At 47.1% G+C, this 21,750-nt stretch overlaps 1 protein-coding gene across 23 annotated transcripts in view; it reads left to right on the top strand.

The window, feature by feature from the left end:
* Nucleotides 1-21,750, top strand: part of MTCL1 (microtubule crosslinking factor 1) — a 135,600-nt gene that overhangs the window by 81,499 nt on the left and 32,351 nt on the right. For 12 of the 23 annotated variants that reach the window (XM_035270583.3, XM_035270588.3, XM_035270580.3 and 9 more), the window contains 5 exons: nt 3,437-4,750; nt 5,835-5,990; nt 14,907-15,029; nt 18,137-18,367; nt 19,989-20,186. In XM_035270583.3, coding sequence (XP_035126474.2) covers nt 3,437-4,750; nt 5,835-5,990; nt 14,907-15,029; nt 18,137-18,367; nt 19,989-20,186 — 2,022 coding nt within the window. The remainder of the gene's footprint in view (nt 1-3,436; nt 4,751-5,834; nt 5,991-14,906; nt 15,030-18,136; nt 18,368-19,988; nt 20,187-21,750) is intronic. The other 11 variants (XM_035270586.3, XM_035270589.3, XM_078347754.1 and 8 more) reach the window with 3 other exon arrangements.

The raw sequence follows: 21,750 nt of genomic DNA, 5'->3' as shown, positions 1-21,750 counted from the left end.
TTTGTAATGGACAGTGGAGGGAGGGGAATGGTGTGAGGTAGAAGGTTTCCAGAAATAAGGTGATTTGAAGGCTCTATGGGGACCTTCTACCTGCACGAGGGGGTGCCCATAAGCATGTATAATCTCCAGCATGTTTCAGAATCCTTCTCAGAGATCTTACCTCCCTCCCCAGTTTTTAAGTTCAACTTGTCAGAGAGACTAGCAGGAGTTGGTCGTAGTTATTTCCCTGAGCTTACCTTGTCATATCATTTTTCTTCTTCCATGGGGTTTGTGGTGAGCGAGGAGGGACAAGACAGAGTGGGATTGCCTGAGTCCCTGGCCCAGACGCCTGTTTGAGCCAAAAGCTTTCCGCACCATGTAAGCAACTCTGCCCCTCCAGCTGCAAGTTTCCACTGATGCAGGTCACAGCAGGCAGCCCTGCCCGCCCCTTGTCTAGCGCAGTCTCGAGTCCCAGGCTCAAGGAGGATGGAAAGTGGGGCTGAGTTTCCCTGCAGCTGGACAATGCTGCCCTCCATGATTTCTGCTGCCATGGATTTCTCTGCTTCAAAGGTGGAGATGGGATCATTTAGATGATTTTTGACAATGGACAGACACTGGCTCTCAAGTTAACAATGGGGCTGAAGGCACTCCCCTGTTTTCTGGTCCCAAGCTTTTAAGTATTTACAGTCCATCTCCAATGACAGGTACTTTGGCTTAAACTCCATTCCTTCATGGGAACAACAAAGATCTGTCTGTGTATTTGGATTTCTTACAAATTTGCGTTTATCAAAAATTGAAAAGGTGCTTTTGTTTGGTCTACTTTTGAAAGTTCTAAGAAGCTGAGGTTGCTTAAAAGTAACATGCCAACTTCTGGGACATAGTAGGTACTTAATATTTCTTGAAAGAATAAATGGACAAGGCCAGGCACAGTGGCTCACACCTGCAATGCCAGAACTTTGGGAGGCCGAGGTGGTGGATCACCTGAGGTCAGGAGTTCAAGACCAGCCTGGCCAACATGGCAAAATCTCGTCTCTTCTAAAAATACAAAAATTAGCTGGGTGCAGTGGCATGCTCCTGTAGTCCCAGCTACTCAGGAGGCAGAGGCCGGGAGCAGGAGAATTGCCTGAACCTGAGAGGCAGTGGTCATAGTGAGCCAAGATTGCACTGTTGTATTCTGTGTGTTCTCCACAGCCCATGTATTCTGTGTAGGTTCTTTAAAAAAATATGTCTTTACCCCAGTGGTGATAATAGCCCATTTGCCTCAATATTTGTGAGAAGGGCAGACAGTCTTACTTCGAGTTAGTCACAGGAATGCTTTTTATATCTACCTAACCAAAACCCAACCAAATCCTTCATGTGATAAGTTCTCAGAACTCAAAGACCACGTGACATTTATAAATTATTCTCCTAATGTGCAAAGAAGGAAAAAAAACATTTATTGGCTCCTTTACTCAATACTAATTGCATTTCAGACAAATAAGAAAATTAATTCCAGGGAGTTAGAGCATGGTGATTTATCATATACAAACCTGTTAATGTGATAAATACACTATTTACATTTATGATTTATCATATACAGACCATTATTTCATTTGACCTTCACAACAACCTTGTGGTTAAGCGAGCATTCCTACTTTAGATACAAAGAGACAGGTTCAGTGGGGCTCTGTGATTAGCCCAGGTCCCTTGGACAGTAGCGGGGGCGGGGGCAAAGCTAGGACTCCGGGCAGCATGTTTGACCCCAAGTCCAGCAGGCCTGGTTTTGTCCTCAGCTAAGAGATGACTGTGGGTGTGGTCATCCTTGTGAGGATGCACAGATAGTGCCAAGGCAAGCTTTCCCTATGGCAGTGGCTGCACACTTGGTCATAGGTATTGGTCTGAGCCTTCCTCATCATACTGTTTTTCCCCTTTCCATGGGTTTGTGGTGAGCGAGGAGGGTGAGCCTTCTCAGAGTGGAAGGAGGAAAGCTGGGAGGTGCCAAGGGAGGCATTTCTCCTTCTGCCAGATGGTGAGTGTGTGACCAGACTGTGGCAGAGAGCGAGCCATGCTCTGGGTGTAAAAGCTGCATTGTGAGCACACATGACGATCTGAAAGGGTTAATTCTCCCCGAGGGGCTGACTTGTTTCAGAGAAGGGTCAATAGGCCTGGAGAGCAGTTGGATGCCTTTTCCTCCACTGGGGCTGTGGGAATTGACTCTCCCAGAGCTGTTGTTGACAGTTTCTCTGTGTGATGGGGCAAACCTTTGCTAAGGCCTTCTGGAATTTCTGATGGCCGATCAATGAGGAGTGATTCATGAAGTCGGTCATTTTTCCCATCCGCTGAATGCGAATAGTAAAATGTTTTTGCAAAACCACAATGGGGATTTATCTGGCTTCAAAACGAGACCAGCCCTGCAAAGCAGAGTTGACTTTCCAGTGGATCTGAAAACTGCCGTTTTGACCTCAGCCAAGCAGTGCAGGCCGTGAGCAGCAGAGTCGGCTTTGAGGACCTTCCAGAACACTCTTGAAGCCTGATGAGGACACTTCTCAGGTTTTGATACACTTGACTCTATCCAGCACTTATCTCCTTGCCTTGGGTCTCCAAGTTTAATTTCCTGCTGCGTTATAGCAACCAAAGGGAAAGGAACATAAGCAAAGGCCTCTGAAGTTGTACTTGCGTGGCGAAAGGCTGCAAGGAGCCCAGGTGTCTGGGTCTGCAGTACCCAGTGTGTACCAGCCTTCAGAGCTCGGTATTGACTCAGAACGTGCCTGGACTTCCAAGCATCCTCAGGCTCATACCTCATTTTTTTTTGGTCATATCATTCTTGTGGGACATTAGGGCTGGGGAGACTGGGATGGAGAGAAGGGAATTGCCCTGTCTCAGGTACCTTAGGAAACCAGGGGAAAGCTGAGCTGTTATTTGGGGTGGCCTGACTTCCCCATCCTGGTCAGACCTCGTGGATTGAGGGCCACTTTGAATGAAGGAGGTCTGCACATTGGAGGCGGTGAGTGCAGCAGGGCGGAAGAGGCTCTGAACCCTGTGTGCCTGCCCCAGGCCTTGGTGAGGGATCCTGCTGTCTCTTACTGGTGTTGGTAAGTAACCAGGTGGGATCCACAGAGCAAGGAGGGGTTGTACATTCCCGGTGGGTTTTGTGTTTCATTTCGTTTTCTCTTCTTTGCTCATAATTTGTATCATAGTTGTGACATGAACTTTTTTTCCAAACTAATTTTTTTGGTTTATTTTGTTTCTGTGGCAAAAAACAAACTGTAGGCCTTTCCCAGGTCTCTTCCACAAAGCCCCCTGGACCCACCTCTGCTTTGTCTTGGCTCTTTCTCTGTGTAATGCAACGGCACCAACGGGAAGATCGGTGTTTGGTGTTTGTGTGTGTGTTGGGGGCGAGGTGTGAGGGGAATCATGAAAAACACGAACATTTGGTATTTTCAAATAACCCTTCTCCCGGGCTGTTTTCTCCTGGCAGGATGACAGTGCCGATTTGAAGTGCCAGCTCCAGTTTGCCAAAGAGGAAGCCTTCCTGATGCGCAAAAAGATGGCCAAACTAGGAAAGGAGAAGGATGAGCTGGAGCAAGAGCTCCAGAAGTACAAGTCCCTCTATGGGGATGTGGACAGCCCCCTGCCCACGGGGGAAGCAGGTGGGCCCCCCAGCACCAGGGAGGCTGAGCTGAAGCTGCGGCTGAAGATGGTGGAGGAGGAAGCCAACATCTTAGGCCGGAAAATAGTTGAGCTGGAGGTTGAGAACCGTGGCCTCAAGGCGGAGATGGAGGACATGCGGAGCCAGCAGGAGCGGGAGGGCCCGGGCCGAGACCATGCACCCAGCATTCCTACCTCACCCTTCGGCGACTCCCTGGAGTCCTCCACGGAGCTCCGCCGCCACCTGCAGTTTGTGGAAGAGGAAGCGGAGCTGCTCCGGAGGTCCATCTCCGAGATTGAAGACCACAACCGGCAGCTGACCCACGAGCTCAGCAAGTTCAAGTTTGAGCCTCCCCGGGAGCCAGGCTGGCTTGGGGAGGGTGTGAGTCCTAGTGCTGGGGGTGGGGCCCCCCTGCAGGAGGAGCTGAAGTCGGCCAGGCTGCAGATCAGCGAGCTCAGTGGCAAGGTGCTCAAACTACAGCACGAGAACCACGCGCTGCTGTCCAACATCCAGCGCTGCGACCTGGCCGCCCACCTGGGGGTGCATGCCCCCAGCCCCCGAGACAGTGACGCCGAAAGCGATGCAGGCAAGAAGGAGAGTGATGGGGAGGAGGGCCGCCTGCCCCAGCCCAAGCGGGAAGGGCCTGTTGGTGGGGAGAGTGACTCGGAGGAAATGTTTGAGAAGACATCAGGCTTTGAGAGCGGGAAGCCATCGGAGGCCAGTGAGCCGTGCCCCACGGAGCTCCTAAAGGCCCAGGAGGACTCCGAGTGCCTAGTGACCCTAAAGCATGAGGCCCAGCAGTTGGAGCGGACCATGGAACGCCTCATCACAGACACCGACAGTTTCCTCCACGATGCCGGGCTGCAGGGTGGTGCGCCCTCACCAGGGCCTGGCCTCCAGGGTGAAGAAGATCAGGGCGAGGGGGACCAGCAGGAGCCCCACCTGCTGGGGACCATCAATGCCAAGATGAAGGCTTTCAGAAAGGAGCTGCAGGCCTTCCTGGAGCAGGTGAACCGCATTGGGGATGGCCTGTCCCCCTTGCCCCACCTCACAGAGTCCTCCAGCTTCCTCTCCACTGTGACTTCTGTGTCCCGGGACTCCCCCATCGGGAACCTGGGGAAGGAGCTGGGCCCCGACTTGCAGGTAAGGGGGCTCGTGGCTTCGCCTCCCTGCTCCACCTTGCTCTTCCTCCTTCTCGCTGGCATTGCTGCACTCGGGCTCACGCTGCTCACAGCTGCTTGGTTATGATTTCAAACCTGCATTGTACTAAAGCCTCTGGGGCAACCGGATCCTCTCTCTTGGTTGGGCTCCGTTGTTTTTTTTTAAGTTCTCTTGTATTGCCTTGTTTCTTTTTCCTTTTTCCTGTCTTATTTTTAACTGCACCGCGACTCGTTGTTTAGAGGCCCTTCCAGACACGAGGCTAAGCCCATTGGAAGCAATAGGGCTCGACGCAGGCCGGCCTTGCTCCTCTCTTGGTGTCTCAAACAACCAGCCACCCGCTGAAGAAGCCGTGAGGAGGCTAAGACAAATGTATGTCACAGTCAGGATAATTAGCAGACTCGCTAACGAGCACGTCCCTTCCTGGGTGTGTTTCAAGGGACACAGTGCAGTCCAAGGCCCTAGGCAGCCGAGGCCCCCACTCCCGCTGGAGGACCAGCCAAAGCGGGTGAGGAGCGCGGTGCTGAGAAGGATGGTTTTGGTGGAAAAGCTCTGCTGGCTCCCGCCGCCCTGACGCTGCGGGGGAGGGTGAGGAGGGCCTCCGAGGACTGCTGTCCTAGCCTTGCCTTGGGTGCATGGCCCAGCTGCCGCCCTGGACTGTGGCTTTGGCTGCTCGACCCACAAGTAAGGAAGGAAGAGCCTCGTTTTCGTTTCCTTCGTGGGTAGCGTGCTTGCAGTTGAGTTCTGGATTCATGCATCACCATCGCATGCACCCCGTGACCAGTGTTTTGCACCCCTACTTTCTCTTTTTGCTTTTCAGATGTGTCCACCTGCCCTTTTGCTCATCCTCATCTTGGGTCTGTTCTCTTCACTTTCTTACTCCACTGTCTTTGAGCTGTGTTTCTGTTCATGCCATTCTTTGTCTGGTCATTTTCTCAATTGTCTCCCTTATCCATTGTTGTTTTCTTCATCCCCACTCTCTGCCCCCACCTCCTTGTCCTTTATTTTTTTTTTGTTGTTGTTCAAAATTTTAAAAAACAACAACAAATCCCTCCCGTGCACCTAACAGTCCAGACTGAGAGAGCAGCTGGAGTGGCAGCTCGGGCCGGGCCGAGGGGATGAGCGGGAGAGCCTGCGCCTCCGAGCCGCACGGGAGCTGCACCGCCGAGCAGACGGGGATGCTGGGAGCCACGGGCCAGGAGGCCAGAGCTGCTTCAGCCTGGAGGTCAGCGCAAGCACGCAATCCTCCCACCGTCCCCCTCCTTTTCCTGTGTGGCTGGCTGTGTGATGGTTTCTGCCCCAGGCAAGTCCCTGAGGGAACATGGCAGGAGGAGGTGGAAATGGACAGAACTCATTGGCAGCAAACCCATTGCATGGCACTGGGACAGGGTATGTGCAGGTGCATGCAGGGAACTGCTGTGCTTGCCAGACAGAAGAACAGCTCACTGCAGGCACTGTCCACTCCTGTTCCTGCAGTCCTGGGGCACCTGGAGGTAGGCTCCTTGGTGAGTGCGTAGTGGCTTCTTGTCCAACCACAGAGAAAGAAGGGATGAAAACCCAGCATGGGCTTTCCTGCAATGGAGGAAACTCCTCTTAGGACTCCCCTTTTCAGTTCTTTGTTGCTGGTGTCTCTGTGACTGTCCCATGGTCTCCAGTGACACTGCTGGCTGGTTGGGAGAATCAGGGAGTCTCTCTCCTGACCTGTGGGTACCCTTATCAGTCTCTGTCACCACAGTAACCCCATGTACACAAGGCTCCAGCCACCAGAGGAACATGCATGATTGGAACCATTGTGAGCAGCCTGGAAGAGTGGAAGCTCTTAGACGCAGGCCACCCCACCTGGGAGATAAATGGGGTTCCCGAGGAGTGAACCCTGGCGCTGCCTCTACTGGTCAAGGCAGGTTGTTGGCAGGGCTGGAGCAATATTCTTCACTGAGGACAGCAGCTTCTCTAAGACACTGATGAAGATCCTTAATTTCTTAGTCCACCTGGGGATGTTACCACTTATCTCCAGGGCATGGGAGCAGCTCCCGCAGGGCAGGGGTGAGGGAGAGGTGAGGACCGCAACACTGAGGGGAGACAGAAGCTCACTCAGCAGAAAAGCCAGCTGGATTTGATTAGGAGATGAGCAGAAGCACGAGGGTGGGGCAGGGCCGGCGCTGCTATGACCTGGTCAGGCTGCCTGCTGTGTTGTCAGACAGTTGCCAGAAGGCTGCCACCTTACTCACATGAGTCCCAGTATCTCCCATTTGGGCTTCTCCCCTTCCCTGAGGATGTGTGTCACACCTCTACCCTTGCGATTGGACACACAGCTGCGTGAAAACTGCCTCTAAGAAGCTTAAATGAAAACAAAACAAGTTTTCAGAAACATCCTGTGCAGGCCCACCCTCCTTATGTCACCTGGGCAGAGGTCAGCCCTGCCTGAGAAGGTGGCATCCGGGTCCCTGCCCCAGAGGAGAGTAAATGTGGACCAGACAGGGGTGTGACATGGAGACACTCCACATGCCAAACGGCCACGCTCACATTGGTGCCAACCTCCCAGTAAACAAGCAGAACCTCCGTGAGCTGTGTGGAGCTGCCGTGGCATTCAGGGAGCAGCAGGGTGCCTCAGAGCCCTCCTAGTTAGAAGGCCCAGAATAAGCATTTGTAATGTTTTTAATGTTTTCTTAACACTGTGTTTGGACATCGTGTTAGATATGTATTACAGAACGTCGTTCAGCGTATTCTCATTCCTAAATCACAAGTGAGATGTCCCTAAGTTTTGTACCAAAGTAGAGCAGGACAGGCAGATATTGGGGAACTGCCAGTTTCCCCACAGATGGAGTGATTTAGGACTCCATGGAATGATCACAGGAAGCGCCTTTGTTAGCCCGGACTGCACTCAGGGCCTTCCTCTGAGAATACTGTTGTGTGAGCAGTAGCAAACCACAGTTACACAAATTTCCAGTGGTTGAGTGACCCACCTCCAGGATGGAAACCTCAGAAAGACACATTTCCCAGCTTTCAGCTAACACGGCCCCACAAGTTGTTGCTAGCAGGCGTGTCCTGCCTCACTGGAATTGACCCTGGCCTGGGCATGAGAGACCCTGGGCCCTAGCCTGGCTGTGTTCATTCCCAGCTCAATTTCTCAGGCAAGTCTCTCGGCCTCTGTTTTCTCATCTGTAAAATGGGCATGACAGCATTGCCCTGCCTACCCAATGAGATTACACAGGGGTGATTCAGAGCAAAGGAACTGTTAAATGAGGGAGCACCTTTAAAAGCCCAAATGCCATGTCCATGTAAAGTATGATTTTTTTTTTTTTTTGAGACGGAGTCTTGCTTTTTTGCCAGGCTGGCGTGCAGTGGCATGATCTTGGCTCACTGCAGCCTCTGTCTCCTGGATTCAAGCGATTCCCCTGCCTCAGCCTCCTGAGTAGCTGGGACTACAGGCGCGCGCCACCACGCCTGGCTAATTTTTTGTATTTTAGTAGAGACGGGATTTCACCATGGCCGGGATGGTCTCAGTCTCCTGACCTCATGATCCACCTGCCTCAGCCTCCCAAAGTGCTGGGATTACAGGCGTGAGCCACCGCACCTGGCCTAAAGTGTGATTAATAATAAAGAGAGAGTGCTTTATGCTGCCATTGGGGCTTGCCAAGGGGGAAAGTGTGTCACAGCTTCCCTGCTCAGGGTCCTGGTTTTCACTTCCCATTTGTAGCTCTTCTTTGCTCATTCCGCAGATGGGCTGTTTCCGGAACCACAGCTCTGGAACCACAGCACAGGGTGTCCCTCTTACCTTTGACAGCCGGTTTTACAGGAAATGCATCTCCCCTCCCAAATGTTCATCCTTCAAGGGGTGTCGCACATAGCTGTGTGCAGTTACAGCCTGTATCAGAGAGCTCTCCTCCTCCTGGTTTCTTCTGGGTCCATATTGTGTAACCTGGAGAAGTGATAAGTTGTCACCATCATAAATGCATCACATAGCTTCAGAAACTTGTAGTGATTTGGGAAAGAGAAACATACCTAGTTGAAGAAAACCAAATACTGAGGGACAGTAAAGCTTCACAAGAAGTAGATTAGCAGAGTGAGCTGGTGTCATGTGGTGGCACAGGATCTCCGAACAATACAGCTCAGAAGGGAACAGCAGGTCTTCAGATGAAGTCTCTCATTCCGCAGATGACAAAAATGAGGCCTGAGAAGTGAAGCGGCTCCTCAATAAACCCTCCTCCTGCTTGGTGGCAGAACTGGGTCTAGAAGAGCCTCCAGCCAGCTGCAGCTCCCCACCTCCCCAGCACATCCCCAGAGGGCCTGATCTGTAGCAGCAGGAGAGCTCTGCACTGACCCCTGGGTGGGTTTCTAAAGAGTCACTCTAACTGAAGACTCAATTAAAGACTAATTGAACGGCCGCTGTAGAGCCACTGTCTTGTCATGGAATAGCACCTTTTTTAAACATCTGTCTAGCTTCTTTTAATTTTGTATGTTTTAGCAAGAAAGCTAAAAATCTCCATAGTGAAAGGCCAAGTCTAGGGAGCATCATTTCCTAGAAGGGGAAGCAATGTGAATCAGGAGTTTTAAACATCCCTTGTTCTGATGTTTTTATTCACGAAGACATTTCACATAGAAGAGAAAACTCAATTATGTTGCAAACACATCCTATTTATGTTTTTTTTTTTTAAATAAGGCATGTTCTGGAGCCACTTTGATTCCTCCACAGTGTTTCCTTTTATTAGAGGAGCTGGATGTGGATCACTCACAGAACCTGGGTCGGGAGAGGCTGCCCTGTCCCTGGTGTGAATGTCACTCTGACAGCCTTGTTAGTTGGTCTTTGAATATGACATTGTGTTAAAGAATTGTACAATGGACAATTCTGGGGAGCAGAACTCTTAAAAGCTTTTTAATGAGAACATCCCTGAATTCGCTGCCAACAGTTGCTTTCCCATGACACTCTAATGGAAACAGTACACAAATCTCCCCTTCTCTGTCGGGCCAGAGAAGCTGCTGTGTTGAGACTCATCAGACCCCATGGAGTAACTGAGAGAAAGACAAACATGGGCACCTTCATGCAGACTGAGGCAGGGCTGGAGCTGGAGGTCTTGCCAGCAGCTTTCTTTGCTCCCTTTTACATTTCCCTTCAAACCACCACCAATTTTGCCCTCAGGCCAACCACGACTGTATCTGTGTAGCTCTCTGCCCGTAGTTCCTTAAGGGTGTGGGAGGGGGCCCAGTAGCACACTTAGTATCAATGGCATTAAGCAGAAGTTTTTAAAGAGGATCCGTTTCTGACCCTGCACTTACAAAATGCCTCTGTGTCTTTTGCCTTACGGATTTTTATATCTGGGGAAAGGGGAAAGAAGATAAATTATTATTTTGAAAGACTGAGGTATTTTACCCAGACAGAAACTACGACTACTACTTGTAGTACCAGCAGCAGCAGTTATAACAATAAAGAGGAGAAAAAGAAGTACATTCTTACACATGACACATTTTCACAGATTGCAAATCTGGGCAGTGGAGGAGCCCTGCTGCTCAGACATCGCCATTCACTAAACCTGGGAAAGGGGTGGCCTCTCCAAGAGGCCACAGCCAGAGCAAACTGAAGTTTGAAGTTTGTGGCAAACAGCCAGAGCCGGAGCAAACTGAAGTCAGAACCCACGGACACCCACTAATGCAGTCAGTGCAGCCACCCAAAAATGATTTGCTAAAAAGTAACAGACTTCAGGATAAGTGTTCCTGCTGTCTGCTCTTCTTAGTGGATGTTAGCAAGATGCTCACACTATGCACTGGACTCTTCCCTGACTTCCCTCCCTGGGGTTCCCATCAAATGTGAGACATTCGCATTTGTTAAGAGAGTGATGCGTAGAATGGTTTGGAATGTGCGAGGCACCGTAAAAATAGTTCTGAATGAGAAATGGCCATGCATGGACACTGGTCAGATTTCAGATATAAAGGAGACCAGGCCTGTGCCTAGAGGATTGAGTGTCTGAGTCAGAAATCTCAAAGAGCTCTTCTCCTTAGTGCCTGCTTTTATCCTTCAATCAAGAAAGCACACAAAGCAGTCGCAATCCCATGTGCCTCAGCTGTGAAATGCCAGCCACAAGGAAGTTACTTGGGGTTTTATGCCAAGTATTTGCACACGTGTTGGCCTCATGTACTGCTTTTGAAGTGAGTGGTTTCAAAACTGCCCAGAACAAAATAGAACCCTCCAGAAAATGAAGTCATGGTCATGGTCATGGTGGTGGAATTGTCCTAATAGAGGAAGTAGCATTGCTAGGCACCCTAGTGACTGTCATGAAAAGCCTTCCTTTTCTGTTTGTGTTTGAGATTGTGAAGTTATTTTCTTAAGTATGGGAAGTAATATATAAGCCACTTTCTTTGGAGCTGGGGAAGTTAGCCTTTGTTAATCCCTGTGCGATGCAGCTCTGTTGGGGAAGACATGGGTGGGAGTTTCAGAACACTGACATGGGAGGATGGTTGCAATGACAAGACTAGTGTCTCAGCAGCCTCGGAGACAAGTGAGGATAGTGTTGGTTTAGATAAGCTGCTTTAATAGGGAGATGAAGATGAATTTGATGTATAATCAGAATCCTAGGTAAGTGAACAAAGAATGGTTTTTAGAACCAAACTTTTGGGGATTGGGTGGCCAAGGGAAATTTTTAGAAGACATTTATGTGTCATGTGAAACTTTTCTCCAAATGTATGTGATCATATGCAGCTGTGTGACAATAGAGTGATTCTAGGCAAAAACTTTTGCCATAGCATGTTTGTATATTGTTTTTTGTAACATTGGAGTGACGTTGGCATCCCGGCTAGGAGCATTGTCCGTGGGAGTTTTAATATTGTGTTAGCAAAAATGGACAATGAAGGAAAATGAAGCTTCTAATACATCAGGAGAATCTAATTGTGTCTGCTATTGACCAGGCAGCAGTCTACAGAGACAATATTGGAGGCACTGTAGGTGGATCCTACTTCCCCAGTAAACAAACTCACAGAACCTCCTTTCCTGTGACCCTTCAAAGGTGTGGTTCAAACAGAAGAGCATGTTTTAAATCCAATGACACTGAATTATGAGCTTCATATATTGTTTCACATAAAAATGGTTTCTGTGGGCCGGGCGCGGTGGCTCACGCCTGTAATCCCAGCACTTTGGGAGGCTGAGGCAGGTGGATCACGAGGTTAATAGATTGAGACCATTCTAGTCAACATGGTGAAACCCTGTCTCTACTAAAAGTACAAAAAATTAGCTGGGCATGGTGGCGTGTGCCTGTAATCCCTGCTACTCGGAAGGTTGAGGCAGGAGAATTGCCTGAACCCAGGAGGCAGAGGTTGCAGTGAGCCGAGATCGCACCATTGCACTCCAGCCTGGGTAACAAGAGCGAAACTCCATCTCAAAAAAAGAAAAAAAAAAATGTTTCTTAACATGTGTATTACTTATTAAAATTAAAACCAAACTAAATAGTTTGTGTAACCTATAGAAACTAAACTAATAGAGCTTTGCTTTTCTTAAACAATAAGGTTGATTAGGATGTCTGTTTTTACACCTAATACTACAAAGCTTTTGGCTAGTAGCTAATGCATTAAATAAGGAGGATTTTTTACATTTTAAGTTTATAGAATAATGTGTAGCTGGAAAGTAAAACTGACAGGAGAGCAGCCTCAGTGACCTGGAAATGGTCCTGTGCAGAACACTTGAGATACAGGAGAGCAGGTGTGGCCGCTGTGTTTACCTCTCTATCCCCCATGCCTTAGATGGTGCCTAGCACTGGAGGTGCTCAATAAATATTGAGTAAAACACTGCATAAAATACAAAGTTATCTCTTAAATACATCGCTGAATTCCCAGGAAATTTAGGGAAATCTTCAAGAGTTGGAACTGATTTTAGAATTGAGAACCAGAAGGCTGGGCGCGGTGGCTCATGCCTGTAATCCCAGCACTTTGGTAGGCCAAGGTGGGCGGATTACTTGAGGTCAAGAGTTCTGGACCAATCTGACCAACATGTTGAAACCCTGTCTCTACTAAAAATACAAAAATTAGCTGGTTGTCATGGCAGGCACCTGTAATCCCAGCTGCTCAGGAGGCTAAGGCAGGAGAATCACTAGAGCCTGGGCGATAGAGGTTGCAGTGAGCCTAGATTGCACCACTGCACTCCAGCCTGGGTGACAGAGTGAGACCCTGTCTCAAAACAAAACAAAATAAAAAAAACAATTGAGAGCCAGAGTGGTCTCTGTGGTCCTTAGGTGGGTAGATTAGGGAGATTGTTGCCAGAACTGGTTAAGTGGGAGTCTTGGGTTTCAGAAACTCCAAGGGAACAGGAGATGCGGCCTGAGACCGACACCTGCAGGGAAAGAAAGGAAGCGAAGAAGCCTCTGCCTGCTGGCCGCAGGGAGCTGGAGGCAGTGGGGACACTCGTTTCCCCAGCATGTGCTCTGGGTCAGGAGTAGGAGGGCTAGAGCTGGCCTCACCCAGGGCCAGGCTTTGAATTGATGTTACCAGTTTTGTCCAGGAATCCCAAAGAAAAGGATTATGTTATATTGCTACCTCCAGCAAACACGAAACCAATCTGGAGGCACATTCTCCACCCAGATGCATACTAGATCTATGGATAGTTGCCCCTGGGAGATGAAGTCTCAGTGCAGAACTTCACACAAGCCAAGAATGTCCAGCAGGGACTTGAGTTGGCAGACGTGGCAAATAGCGGGATTCAGCCCTAAGACTGCAGATAATAGAATTATCAGATGAGTGTGTTCACAGTTACTAAAGGCAAGCAAACAGGAGAAGAGTATGTCACCATCATAAAAGACCACACATTTTTTTAAATAACAGAACTTTTAGAAATGAAAAATCAGTCATTGAAACCAATTCAACATGTAGGGAAATGCATCTTTTCAAAGACAACCCCAAACATTGCTTAATATATATAAAAGACTATAATAATCTTGAACAACTAGCAAAGCCAAGAAACATTTAATGCTCTCAGAAGTTCTTGAGTTTTTTGAAAATAGGATGTTTAAATCTCTAGCTTTCAAAATTTTATGCCAAACTTGGCAAATCCCCAGTGTCTGATTTTCTGTCTCTGTTCTTCTTTCTTTCATACCCTTCTCTCATATCCCCAGTGCTGAGGGAAGTGCTCTGCTCTTCTATTTTTTGCATTTTCTGTTCTTGGTTTTCACTCTTGACAACCCAGGTACCATCAGATTAGGAGGAACAGACAGTATCCAAAAGGAGAAGTAGTAGATGAGTTAAAGGGATTCAGAATGAACCAGTGAAAGTTCATGTATTTCATTGCAACAATCCACTCTGATTCCCAGTTTTATAAAACACCTGTCTTCAAGTAGCATGAAGCTGTGGGTAAAATGTCATGCTTAAATTTTGTTGATGCCTGATACTTTTAGCATAACAATGTTTCTATCTCTAAAAAGCATATTTTATTTCAAAAGTAATAACACTGACTCCTCTATCTTAGCATTAGAATATAAAAGGTAGACTTTACTAATAAAAATCATGATACGGATTCCACCACCTCTCTTGAACTTAACGGGTAGTAAGTACATCTTTGTGCGATTCCCCTTAGGCAGCATGTGCAATTGGGAGGCCTGAAGCCATGCATCTCTGCTAATTGATAAAGCCCCACCCCATTGCCCTGAACATCGGGGGTCAGACCGCCTCTATAAAAGAAAGGCACCCTCGGATGAGCAGGAAAAACTCTTAAGAAAGCATATGAAAAAATTGTGCAACTCAGAAAGACCTGATGACTCGGAGAGGGAATCCAAGAGGCTGATGTGATAGGTGGTCATGCCTGCCTTGGTCGTAGTCAGCTCTGACTGCCCGGCATCCAGAAGCCACTGTCCAAGCAAGGACACCTCTGGCATACCTTGGCTTCCTTCTGTCAGCCTGGTTTGTGGTTATGGTGGTGGGTGAAGCTGCCCGCTCCCCTCCTGGGTAAGAGATGCAGGGCAGGTGGAACTGTCACTCCCCAGGTAACATGGGAGCTGTGGAGCCCAGAGGGAAGTCCCAGGGGGGTTGCCACAGTCACTCCACTGCTGCAGCGCCCACATGTGCTGTCTTGCCTTGTGTGTCTCTGGCTTGTGCAGATGTCTGTCCTGCGTCGTCAATTCAGGCAGAGTTCTGATTTCCACTAAACCCCTTCCTTTATCCCACCAATCAGCTCAGGGGCCCCCCTGTTTTACCTGAGCAGAGTGTATCCATAGAGGAGCTACAGGGTCAGCTCATGCAGGTGGCCAGACTGCATCAAGAGGAGACAGAGACATTTACAAACAAGATCCATAAGGTAAATATTTAACATGGATTTCAGCATGACCGCTTCATGAACCATACAGTTCCAAAGGAGAAATGCCACGATGCATTTTCAAAGAAGGCTGTCTGTTGCATACAGGCTGCTAGACTCTTGGGCACCTATGGAGAGGTCACCCAGTCTAGCTGACCCCTTCTCAGACACCCCTAAACATAACTCTACCTTTCTGTTCTGGCACATGCTTTTCAGCATCTATACTGTGGTCTCAGCAAGGTCTTCCTCATGCCAAATCCAAACTTTCCTGCAGCATTACCAGCCTGACATCAAGTAAGGGCCTGAATGCACTGGACAGAAAAGTATGTCTGTCACCTCTGCTGATGTTGGGTGAATTTTCTGATAGGAAAATCAGAAACTCACCCTAAACCGTTGTCTTAAAAAAAAAAAACAACTGTCACAACTTGAGCTGTGGCCTGATTAACCTCTGTTATTCTGGAATAACTTGGTATTGGCTAATTTTATCTGCCAAATCCTTCCCCAGAGTTCCAGGTAGAAGGGATTCACAGAGGTGGGCACTCATTGCCCTGGATATGCCTGAGAATGGCCCAGTCCCTGCCACCCAGAATCTAATTAAGTTGTGAAAAGATCTAGGTTCAGAATTGCTGCAGCTGCCCTTCCCCTTTGTATTTGTTCTTGAAAGATAGCTGTGTCTTTAAAACCAAACAACGCAAAGCAGTCGATCTTGAATAGAGCACCTTGGTGTTTTAATATGTATATCCTGTGCAAATAAGGTCTTGGTGTATCTAAGAACTCATTTTGGCGAGGAATGTGTGCTACACATAAGCCCCTATGTTGACTGAGGTCATGTGATTTAAATGGGTCACAAACTGATTAAGGGAATGAGCGCCTTCTCTGCACCTTGCAGCTTAGGAAAGGCAGGGCTAAATGCCAAGATTTAAATACTTTCTGCCAACTTCTACCATTAGATGCATGACTTGTTTTAAATGTTTCCTTTATAGGTCAAGTTGCACATCTCATTGTCAGAGGAAAATAATTTCATATTCCTTGAAAGATAAATTACTAAGTAATCAAAAAGAACTTTTTGCATTGTACCAAAAATAGTTTAAAAAGTGAGTTTATTGCTGAAGATGCTACTAGCACAATGTCCGGGGCCCATGTGTTTCTGGTATGTGAGTTGATGATGAGGGAGGATTGCAGAAGAGGCCTTGGATGGTAGGAGATGCCCTCTAGGAAGGGAAAGTGCCCCCCTAAGGTACCCAGAGGGCAGATGATTGAACGCTGAGACTTGGGAAGTACATGGAGCCATGGAACAGAAGGAGTTGGAAAGGGCAGAAGTGAGGGAGAGAAAGGAAGGCTCTCCAGGAGGACCTGGGCACAGTGCTGCAGATGCTGCCTCCCGTGGTGCACGTCCCTGCCTCTCCACAGCCAGGCAGGAAAGCAGCTCACGTTAACTTCACATTGCCCCTGAGGCCAGTGAAGCTTGCCCAGCACAAGTCAGTAAAATAATAAAACAAAAATGAAGAAAAAAAGAAAATTACAGGACCCTCTAAATTGATTATATCAAGGGTGAGGTTAAGTCATGGAACATGTTTTGTTTCTTAGATTATAGATGAACACTCTTCCTCATTGTTCTTGTTTGGTAACGACTAAGAGACCAGAGACCAGACCTCCCTTCTTTTTAATTACTGATCTTTGTTACAGATTAACTGCCTCTTTTATTGTCATGTACCTAACTCAAACCAGATGGTGCAAAAGATCCCATGACTGTTACATCTTCAGTGTGAAATGTTAAATACACTTCCCCCACCCACCATTAAAAAAGACCACCTTCACTGATCAATAGGAAATTGCAGATGCTGTATGTCTGGTGCTCTAGGCCGCCCTTGTGTTCGCAGGGAAGAACCAATGGTGGAATGCTGAGGGCTGCTAAGATGGTGAATAAAATCGCCTGTTTGCTGTTATTTCAGTCAAAAGTACAGTAAAGGTCAGGTATTGGGAGAGCAGCCACAGAAGTCGCTGTCTAGACCTGTGGATCTTTCCAGAGCTGCTTCTGACTCTTCACTGGCCTTTAGCTCATTGGCCTCGGGCAGCTGTGGTTCTATTCCCAGGGCCTCTGAGAATTAATTTAGTACTTTAAGGAGAAAAACATATCCCTGCCTTAGTTCTTGGCATAAGAGGGAGTGTTAAGAGAAGACAGTTGATAACCTTCAGGCTGGCATTCCAGCCCTTTATTGTTCTATGGAATACAAAGCTTGTATCCCATAATGTCATTTCAGCTACTATAAATATTATTTATAGATATTATTCTTTTGCCCTTATGTGCAAAGTGATATTTTATTCACTCTTTTGCTTTTTAGTATTGATACATGATAATTGTTTGTTGCTTGGAAGACTGTTTATGGGGGGGTGTGTTTAAAAAACAGGAACTTAATGTGGAGATGCAAGATATTTCTTTTCCTAAGAGATATACACATCTAATACGAACATCAAGTCTCTAAGCATGGAAATAGGTTGTCAGACTCACTTTGCTGTTTCCTCACCATTGTATGCAGTTGAGGCCTGAGTACTTGGAAGAATTCCTTCCGCCCAGCCTGCTGTGCTCTCCACCATCTGGGGCTCTCTTCTGTCAGGGGCTGTTGGGAGTCACGGGGCTCAGGAAGTAGAGGGGAACGATTTCCACTTCTTTTCTTCTTTACAATTGTAATGTGCCTTTGAGTGCCCAGCCCACGTGCAGAGGGGACATGGAATCTGCTTACATGAGATTCATGTCAGTGGTAAGCCATACTTCCAAGACACAGTTTTCCTGAAGGAGTTTAGAGACATCTGAAACATCAATAACTTTCCTATATACGAGCAAATATAACAGAAGTAACCATGAGAGACTTAATAATGAAAAATGATCATAATACCTTACTTTGAAATAGCACTTGTTTCTGAATCATTAGACTCATGGGGTTTTGTAAACAGGAAACGTCTGAAGCCCTTAAAGTAACCTTCTGGGGCTCCTGTGTTTCACATCTTATATGCAGCATGACAGAGACTGAGTGGCAGTTTGCAGGGACTCTTGGTTTGGGTGGCAATTTGGATTAGCCACTTGTCATACTATCTCTTTTGTTCCATTCAAGATGGAGGAGGAGCACCTCTATGCCTTGAGATGGAAAGAAGTGGAAATGCACAGCCTGGCTTTGCAAAACACCCTCCATGAGCGAACCTGGAGTGATGAGAAGAATCTGATGCAGCAGGAGCTCCGGTCCTTGAAGCAGAACATTTTCCTCTTCTACGTCAAACTCAGGTGGCTGCTGAAACACTGGCGACAAGGGAAGCAGATGGAGGAGGAAGGAGAGGAGTTCACTGAGGTAACTCCGCTTTAGAGTTCCTTTTATTTGCATCTTTTTTGTTCTTGACCCCCAGACACTGCTGTCTCCTCACCCACCCTACACACAGTCATGTTCTATTATTTTATTTTTCAGTATTTGATTGACATCTAATATTGCTACCAAAAAAGGTTTAGAGCAATTCATACAGACACATAGATAAGAGAAAATTGAACATAGGTGACTGAAACATCAATAACTTTCCTATATACTAGCAAATATAACAGAAGTAACATTACAATAGCAAGAGCAGATATGCTAGGCATAAACTTACTTAGAATAGTGCAGGAACTAAATGAGGAAAATCACAGACTTCCCTACGAAACCTGCATGATGTTCATAAGTGAGGGATGGGCAGAGGCAGGTGCTTTGGTTGCCTACTCAATGTCTACTCTCTCTTTTTTCATTTGTACATGTTCATGGAATACAAGTGAAGTTTTGCCACATTAATATTTTGCATTGTGGTGAAGTCATTATTATTTTAAATTATTTTGTCAATTTTGGTCCAAGAAATGGAAATGTAGCAGCTTGTTCAGTTATATATGAAACCACGAATTCTGTGCTATGCGCTTACCTAGTTTTAAGAGTGTTCTGGTCCATAACTCCATGCTATAGCAAAGTTTCACTCCCATCTCCTTTGCTGCTCATTTATAAATTCATTGAGGTTATCACTCTGATGTCCTGCACCATCTCATTCAAGCTGGTTTGTAAATGCTGGTTTCTAAAACGTTTGCTCTTTTTTTATTTGAGTTTTGTTCCTAGATGTGAAAGCCTGTCCTGCCCACACAGTTTTAAAAGGATCTTTTCTAAGCTTCAGATGAGTCACTTTGCCACCTCTAAAATTTGTATATGTTCTTCCTGTTATACCTCCCAGGTTTATAATAGCAACAGAACAGAGATCTTTGCCTTCTGATTGCTTTTGTATTGATTAAGTCAGAGTGGCCGTTTGTGCTGCAGGCTCCTTCCTGGGCTTGCTTCCTGGCATGCTTGGGGCTGGAGCCGCTGGTGTTCTGTGTATTCTGAACATCCACGACCCTGGCTCCTTGGCCAGCTGCTTCGAGGCATTGTGAATTGTTGGTTTCTTTTTAGCTCCCAAAGACCTTTTGTCTGCTTTTCACTCTAGGGAACAGTGTATGTAAATTTAAGGTCTCATCCTCAGAATGGGAAAATACAGTGATCTCTTTCTTCAGGGTGAGGAAAGTCTTCAAAAACTAATTCCGACAGCTTCCACCTATCCATGACATAGAAAATCATTATTAAGCAAAACCTAGAAATCGTTGTAAAGTTTCCTGTTAATCAGTACTCTGGAATTCCTCCTCCTTTAACTTAAAAACCATAGCTATAAGCAATACTAATTTATAAGTAGTAGAATTGAAATTTCTCTTTAACATCTTTTAGTAAGTTAAGCACCTGCTCTGTGCTATTTAAATGCAGCAAGTACCAATGAGTGAAATGGCCAAAATGAGCATTTTAGGGGTAATGACTGAGAAATATAGGCCTTGATAATCCATAAAGGGGATTATTATCTTCAAACAATGAAAATCAGGCTGTATAGCGAAAGGATTTGGCTGCAGCTGTGATCGTCACCTCCTGCCTGTTTCAGGGTGAGCATCTGGAGACCCTCCCCAGACTCGGGGAGCTTGAATTCCAGGCGGGTCACCAGGTGGATGGCCCAGACCGTGACGACGGTGACCGAGGCTGTGGCTTTCCGGTGGGGGAGCACCCCCAACACTCTCGGCTGCAGATTGGAGATCACAGCTTGCGACTGCAGACTGCAGAGAGGGGACAGCCCCACAAGCAGGTGAGTGCCTTGATCCAAGCCCATCGCCCTGCCTACACCAGAGAGAAGAGACTCCTAAGCCACATTTGTGTCATTTTGTTTCAAACATTGGTCTTCAGGTAGCAGAAAATTCCTCTGCCTGACTGCAGCCATTTGTCATTTGTGATGCTGGGTTTTTGCTAGAAATCTCCTCATCAAGCCATTCATTTTAATGTCAGCCCACTCTTTCATTTGAGTTTTCATTTACCCATATAAATAAGGACCATAGTAAGGGTGGATCAATGGTGTGTGTCCCTGTTGGGGCCAGTGAATATACCTCAGAGGCCCTGTCACTGGCAACATCATTCATTTGGCAGCATAATATATAAGGAGAAAAGGACAAGTTTAAAAAAAAAAATCCCCCAATGTGGACGAAATATTTCAAGTTCTCTTTGGCCCACTTGAAACATAGTGTGCTCCAAATAAAAGTATTTAATGACACTTTGAAAATTTTAAAGTATATATAGAGGTGAGACTTCAGTGTTATTAAGTAGCTGTTATTGTTGCCATAGACCACAGAAATAGAATCTACTTAATAAAGCAAAAGATACTACTGATAACATCCAAACTGCTTGCATTTTTATACCAAATGGCAGTGATGGAGGATTTGGAGTAAGGAGCTCCTGAGCAGGACCCTATGTTAGTGCTCTCTCGCCCCCAGGCTTCTGAGTCCCCTCTAACCCGACTCAATTATTTATTAATAATAATAACCCTTCTCAGGAGGCTCCTAGAGTGAAGCTGGACACCTCTGGCCCAGGAGGCCTGCGTTCTGGGCTGAGGGTGCAGGGCCAGGTGGACACGGGGCACGGCAGTCATGTGGGTGTGGCTCCAACCTCTCAGCCCTAGACACTCTGGGGCACTCCCTCCGTGCTGGACGCCACAGCTGCTGCTCCTCCCTGGCCCAGGCTCCCTGGGCCTGGAGCTGCTGTATCTTATGGGAGCGGGCTGTCATCAGAGTGCTGGCTCGGATCCAGATGAAGACAGGCGGCGAGCTTCTGAGTGCAGGCTGAAGGGAATTTGGGCTCCCCCTACTCCCTCTCTATACAATCAGATTTTCACACCTAAACAGCTGTTGGCTATGTACACCGGTCCACCCTTCATTCTCCGTGAATAACGTGACTCAAGAAGGAGATGATTCTTTCAAAGGAACTTTTACTCACAGCCGTTAGAAAGTACATGATTCTGCCAGCGTCCATGGGGAGAATTTAGGTCATGGAATGAGTTTTCCAGCAATAATCTAGTTAGAAATGAAAATACAACTTTGCAAATAATGCTTTAAAATCTACTAATTTTACTTTTTTAAAAGAAATGTTATCATTCAATCTCATAAATCATCTGTGCTTACCTCACACAATATTGCCACTGATGGCCACAGTTGCCACCTCACCACAAACCTGCTGCATCTAAGAAAATGTACTTCCCACACATGTATGCAGATGCTCTGGGCAAGGAGAAAACCTCGCACATCTGGTTTTCTAAACAACAGTCGTTACTCTCAGAGTGGAAAATAATGTGGAGTCACTCAGCTGGAACCTCACATTCAGCA

Source organism: Callithrix jacchus, chromosome 13 (assembly GCF_049354715.1).
Source record: "Callithrix jacchus isolate 240 chromosome 13, calJac240_pri, whole genome shotgun sequence".
In the NCBI taxonomy this organism is placed as follows: Eukaryota; Metazoa; Chordata; class Mammalia; order Primates; family Cebidae; genus Callithrix; species Callithrix jacchus.
Note: the sequence above shows the minus strand (reverse complement) of the source record. Positions and strands in the feature narration are given on the sequence as shown.